Consider the following 7,500-nt stretch of genomic DNA (forward strand, 5'->3'; position numbering starts at 1 on the left):
TTTCAGCATCCCCTCCGTGTATATATATATATATATATATATATATATATATATATATATATATATATATATATATATATATATATAACGTTAATGTTTGTTTTTGTGTTTAGTAATAATAAAAACAATTTCACGTTAATCTGATGGTTGACTCTATACTTTTGTTGAGTACAAATTTCTATATTTTTAAGCAAGAATGCAATCACTCCATCTGACGTGAGGTACACTGCGCACCTGTTTCAGTAACGTCAATTTGATGGAGAGAGAAAGCTAATGTATATTACCTACATACTAGAAAACTAGAAACATCTCTGATGATGGTCAATGGCTTAGTCGAAGGCTGTTTTGAACCTTTATAGCTTCCTTCTGTCATTAAAGGGGGAATGAACGTAATGGCGTCTTTTAGAAAACTGGTCTGTCGTCAGAAGATGCCTAGGTTTCACTATCGCTTTTTTCTTGCAATTTCAAAAGGTTTCATAAAATCAAATACGCAAACAATACGCACATTAAAAGTACATAAACACACACTTGTAGACGTGTGTTTGTCTATTTGTGAGACGGTAACAATTTCACATAATTATACACGCAAGCATATAGCGATTATATATACACGTAGAGAGAGAGAGAGAGAGAGAGAGAGAGAGAGACAGACAGACAGACAGACAGATGAACAGACGGTCAGACAGACAGACAAGCTGACGGACTGATAGATAGATAAAGGCACATAGATATAGGAATTTACAGCTATATACATTTACATAAGATATACATATACACACATGCTTACATAACCCCCCCCCCACAAACACACGTACACGCACACGTACAGACAGACAGACAGGCACACACGCTCGCGCCGATAACTATGTAACTACAAATGAATGCATACACTTATCGACTTACCTAATCCCTACATATGTATGTGTGTGTGTGTGTGTGTATATACATGTATATATATACATGTATATATATATATATATATATATATATATATATATATATATATATATATATATATATATATATATGATAATATGTATATGTTAGTGTGTGTGTATTTACTCATTCCCGATGATTACATAGCTAACGTAACTATATTAAATTAATTAAGGCTTTATTTGATGAGAGAAAGAGACGGAGAGAACATCAAACCAGTTAAACATATTTAATGATACACGTAAGATAGTTCTGCTGTGTCTGTTTCACTGATGCCACCATAATTATGGACATCAACTCGGCTACAATTGTGTTCTCCTCGTTTAATCCAGGCTCTGCTTGATTATAAGACCAGTTAATAATCTATTATCTATTGTGTATATAAATGTTGGTTGACACGACGAAGGCTTTTGTATCTTTTGTGTGACTGCAGAACTTGGCTAGTCAGAAAAACCTGTCGTTGTGCTGCTGCTGCTGATGATGATGATGATAACAACAACAACAACAACAGTCGTGGCTGTGTGGTAAGAAGCTTGCTTCCCAACCACATGGTTTTGGGTTCAGTCCCACTGCGTGGCACCTTGAGCAAATGTCTTCTACTATAGCCTCCAGCTGACTAAAGCCTTGTGAGTTGATTTGGTAAACGGAAACTGAAAGAAGCCCGGAAAATGGCTCGGGAAGTACCCTTGATCCTTGATATATACATATATGTATATATATATATATATATATAGATAGATAGATAGATAAATAGATAGATAGATAGATATACATACATATATATATATATATACATATTTATGTACATACATATATATATATATATATATATATATGTATGTATGTATATATATATATATATATATATATATATATATATATACATATGCATGTAGGTGTGTAATTAACTGCGCCCGACGAGTTAGGTTTCTATCAGAAACCTACGAAACTTTAAGTCGCATGGAACCGAATTGTTTTAAATGGTAATACATGTAACTTCTAAATGTGTTGAATCCCTCTTTCTTCCATTTGTCCACTCACCCGTGTATAAACACACACCACACACACGCACACACAGACACACACATCAATGACTATCATTCCACTTACAATATCTTACATATGCTCATGCGTTTTGTATAGGTGAGGCATATGTATATATGTATGTATGTGCGTGTGTATCTATGTATGTGTGTATGTATGTGTGTGTATAAGTGTCATTTTGTGATATCATTCAATTGTCTTTTATTTATTTATCAATTTTTTTTTCCTTTTCCTTTGTTACTTTCTTTTATTTTCTTTCTCACTTATTCCCTCAAACACATAATTTTAATCATTATTTACTCCGTTTAATACCTGTCCACTTTGTTCCAATTCATTCGACGTCCCTGTCTATCACATTTGTTACAAACACTATACTATGCATTCAGCTTGTAGTTACGCGATCAGCGATGATCTTCGCTAATCTCAGGTTAACTATAGACACGAATCGCAGCTCTACAATAAATTATTGCATTTCTCTTATTCGTCATTGTTACCCATTTCTCCACCCTCTCATATGTATCTTTATTATTTTTGTACTTATTCCTCTTTGTTTCCTTTCCTTTTTTCGTTTCTTTTGCTTCTATGCTTGCTCAAACGTATTTCTTCTCTTCTTTCTTTAAGGAACCCAATAAATGTTTTCACACTTTTCAGCTTTCTTCTTCCGTTCTCCATTCTCCATCTTTTTTCACTCGATATTTCCATTATAGGGCATCGGCAAGATATCACAATCATTTTACCAGAAAATAAGGGATACCTCACAGGTGAGGCATTTTTTGTTCTCCTAGCTTTCAAACGTCGCATTTAGATATAGGCTAGTCTTTTAGGCGTCCTTTGTGTGATAATACCACCGGATTTTTCCTTCTTATTTCCAGTGTCTTCTCCTAATGGAACCTTCTGGATCTTTCCGGACTTCCTTTGAAAAAAACCGACCCGTTTTCTTTGATTTTCTTTTAATCTTAACATTCAGTTATTTTCCTTTGTTTTATAACCTTTTCCCCACTTATACACTCACTCAGTCTCTCCCCATCTTACATGTTACCTCTTCCTCTTCCCTTGTGTTTTTAAAATGGCATTTACCACTAAGATCTATGACCAGCTTTTGTTGGCCCCAGATCACGCAATGCACATTGCGTATATATATTTTTTCTTATTTCCCGTTCTCTCAAAGTTCCTAAATTCTCATGGCATTAAACAATATATGAATGTATATATTTTTATATGTATACACTCATGCTGTTAGTATTACTTACATATAAATGTAAACCAAACAAATATCTCTTTTTGTTTTATTAGAGGCGTCGAAATGTGTATTGTAAGATATAAATAAGGTGATTTTTTTTCCGAACGCAGAGTTGCCGTTCGAACAGCAGAAAATCTGGTTAAATTACCCATACAAGGCGGAAAAATTTGTCAGCAACCAGCCATGGGACTCGAACCCATTTCTCTCAAAAGACTCCGGTTGAATAATTTAGCACTAGCCTAAACTGCTCGCTGACAAATTCATCCGCCGAATTAGGCGCTTAATACTTTAGATTTATATAACAACCATGAGTGATATGGGTTCGAGTCCCATGGCTGGTTGTTGACAAATTTTTCTGCCTTATAAGGGTAATTTAACCAGTATTTCTGCTGTTCAAACCCAACTCTGCGTTCGAAAAATTATCATCTTATTTTTATCGTACAATATATAAATATGTTAACAACATCAACAGGAATGCAGATTACCACATCTTTATTTGAAGATTACATCATACAAGACCAACAATTGTTTCAGTTGGGTAGAATTTTATTGTGCATCTTAAGATATAGAGAAATAGATACAAAACATTCCATACTGTTCACTTAACCACCGTGTGCCTGGATTTATCAATCTCCTTTACGTGTTATATATATATATATATATATATATATATATATATACACATACATTTATACATACATATATACACACGTATATATATATGTATATATATATATATACATACATATATACACACATATACATATATATATATATATATATATATATATATATATATATATATATATACATATACATATATACTTATATATATATATATACATATACACACATATACAAATATACATATATATATACATATAAACATATATATATACATGCATACACACACGGCTCGCATGCACAAACACACACACACACACACACATACACATACACACATGTGCTCAGATATATTCGTTCTTAACTGCGGGACAGGAGATACATTAAGTTATAAATAACAGCGTGAAGAATATTGTATTAAACAAAACAAAAAAAAAGACATTTGGATGAAAAAAGGCGATTGCTGCCAAAAGGACGCGGCCATCTTTCATTTGTAAACACGACAGGCGTTCTATCATTATTTCAAAGCCGTCCTTCGAATAGCTCGAACCACTTTAGAAGCTTTGCTTTACGAGCGAGAGTTGTACGTTGTTTACGTCATAGGAATTTGGGAGCTTCGGGAGAAGGGCAATAATTCGTTTTAAACGGAGGAACTTGAAGTAGACAAAGCTATAAATAACAGCGTATGGGATATTGGGTTGGAAAACCTTTTACTAAGAAAAAAGTCGTAAAGGATGTGTACGTGTGTGTGTGTGTATGTGTGTACCGGTTTATGTACATATGTACACACCCATATATACATATACACACACACAACCTCTGTATATATATGTGTGTATGTATATATATATACATATATATATATATATATATATATATATATATATATATATATATATATATATATATATATATATATATATATATATATATATATATCATACATATGCATATATACATATAAATATGTATATACACATATACATAAAAATACGTATGTATATATATGCATACATATATATAGATATATATGTATACTTATACGCAGATATATATATATATATATATATATATATATATATATATATACATATACATACATATACATACATATATAATCGATTTAGTAAACAAAAGATGGAATTGCTATAACTATTTTGTACGACGACTGTTTCGACCCATCCTGGGACTGGGCTTCGTGGGTCGCAGGATGGGTCGAAACGATCGTCGAACAATATTAAGAGTTATACCAAATTCATCTTCTGTTTCCTTAATAGATTATTATCTCAACTAAGACTGCGGAATTCCTGAAGTAGATCCAACGCAAATATACCCCAACTGCGGATGACACCAGGTAGCCCCAAACTGTGCCAGTGCTTTACTCAACACTTCAGCTTGCTAATTGATGTATATTCATTAGTCCAAAGTATTACGTATATATATATATATATATATATATAAATGCGCCCTTTTTAAAGCCTAGCCAGGCTCATGGGCCCGGTTTCCCGGTTTCTATGGCGTATGTGTTCCCCAACTGGACGGGACGCCAGTCCATCGCAGCGTTACTCATTTTTGCCAGCTGAGTGGACTGAGGCAACGTGAAATGAACACAACGCGTCGCCCGGTCCAGGAATCGAAACTACAATCTTACGATCATGGTGCTGACACCATAACCACTAAGCCACGCGCCTCCACCATATATATATATATATATATATATATATATATATATATATATATTATTATTATTATTATTATTATTATTATTAACATATGTATCAATTCATATATATATAATTTATATATATATAGTTTTAGGGAAAATAACCAATTTTCAAGAACTCATCGATGAAAGTCCACTATCACATATAGAAAAATTAATAATTAAAAGCACAATAAATGAGTATAATATAAAGTAAAGTAAATAATTGAGTTTTTTACCTGTAATTTTGGATTTTGTCCCTAATAATATTATTATAATTTATATATATATATATATATATATATATATATATATATATATATATATATATACACATACATGCATATACATATATATAGGTTAAATGTATATTCACAATAATTAATCTCACAAGCTGTTCAATACGGCAGGATTAATCTTATATTTAAAATAAGTAGACCACGCTGACGTCATAATTCACTGAGCGAACGTGTGACTTGCGTTTATTCTTGGATTCATATCTAAATATTGGGTAGAATAATTCCAAAACTGAATTTGTGTAATTGTTTAGAAAGAAGCCGACTCCCAAGAGTAAAAACAAGTGGATTCTTCCTTTAATGTTTCTCATACAGAATAATTAGATTTCTTCAATAGACACTGACTAGGGTATGGCGGTGTGGTTTTGGTAAGAGATTTGCTACGGAACCACTCAGTGATTCTGATACTGAGTTCGATGATATTGCGAAACATTTTGGGCGTTTACTAAAATAGCCTCAGGCTGGCCTGCGCCTGTATTTGTATAGGAATCTATTATCTACAAGTATGTGTTTGTGTAATCTATTCTTTTATGCACTTCAGCACAATGGTTGTGGTCATGTTGATTATATGTCTATGCACACGTTTGAATGTGGTGTGTGCCAGAGGGTTTGCAAATCCAATGGGGGTCTTAAAAGACATGTTAGGATCCACAATGAGCAGAACTTACTTGCAGGTATTGGTAGTGCAAATCAGAGGTGCAATCTGTGTGGGTGTTTTTTCAAAACACTGTCTGGTTTAAAAAGCCACATCAGATGCCATGAAAGGGCTAAGGTGTAGGTGCAGGAGGTGGTCAAACTCTGTTTAAGGAGTAGACAACCACCATATATATATATATGCACACACACTCACACACACATATATACACACTCACACATGTGCGTGTGTTGATAGGGAGAAAGATAGATAGGTACAGAACTGGTGCGATGTAGAAACGCAAAGAGTTTGATGGAGAAGGATAGGACGAAAATGTGTATTCATAGGATGCGGTTTCAGATAAAGGGATGGTGGATAGATTTAATCTGGTTTGATACAATTTGGGAGTAAGTTTCATTCAGTTGTATCAGTACAGGAGTAAAGAAATACATCATATTCAAATTAGAGTATATAGTGATTGAAATTGCATGAATTGATGACGGCTGGAACCGCCCCCCCCAAAAAAAAGAAACCCTTGCCAATCTCAACCGTTTCTATTTTTTTTCATGGAATTAATAAATTTGAACTCCACTAAAACAATCATCTCTTGCTTAACCCTAAACTGCTTGTATGTTCTTATGTATATATATATATATATATATATATATATATATATATATATATATATATATATATATATATATATATATATACAAAACAAGGACGGGTCATTCGGAGCTTCCTGTCCTCAGTCGAGTTCCATATCATCTTTGCAGTTTCGGCCGGTTATACTCGAGATTGCTCCATTCTGACCGGCCCCAAGAAAATCCAACCTAAGAGCACTAGACTCCTTGAAAGAAAGCGAGCGAACGTATACGAAGACAAGGACGAAAAAAACGGAGACATGGTACATCCACATATACACATATATTTATAAGCATGCATAAAATGATCTGTTTCTACAGAGCAGGTGACTAAGTTGTCCAGGAGGCCTCACTAGACAGACACAATTTTTATATTTTTT

The 7,500-nt window shown here is 33.3% G+C and overlaps 1 protein-coding gene across 3 annotated transcripts in view; it reads left to right on the forward strand.

Moving 5' to 3' along the window:
• Positions 1-7,500, forward strand: part of LOC106872141 (short transient receptor potential channel 7) — a 106,232-nt gene that overhangs the window by 35,062 nt on the left and 63,670 nt on the right. For 2 of the 3 annotated variants that reach the window (XM_089339099.1, XM_089339097.1), the window contains exon 3: positions 2,688-2,741. The exons of the other annotated variant lie outside the window; for it this stretch is intronic. In XM_089339099.1, coding sequence (XP_089195225.1) covers positions 2,688-2,741 — 54 coding nt within the window. The remainder of the gene's footprint in view (positions 1-2,687; positions 2,742-7,500) is intronic. 3 annotated transcript variants of the gene reach the window in all.

Source organism: Octopus bimaculoides, chromosome 21 (assembly GCF_046866305.1).
Source record: "Octopus bimaculoides isolate indiv1 chromosome 21, ASM4686630v1, whole genome shotgun sequence".
NCBI lineage: Eukaryota > Metazoa > Mollusca > Cephalopoda > Octopoda > Octopodidae > Octopus > Octopus bimaculoides.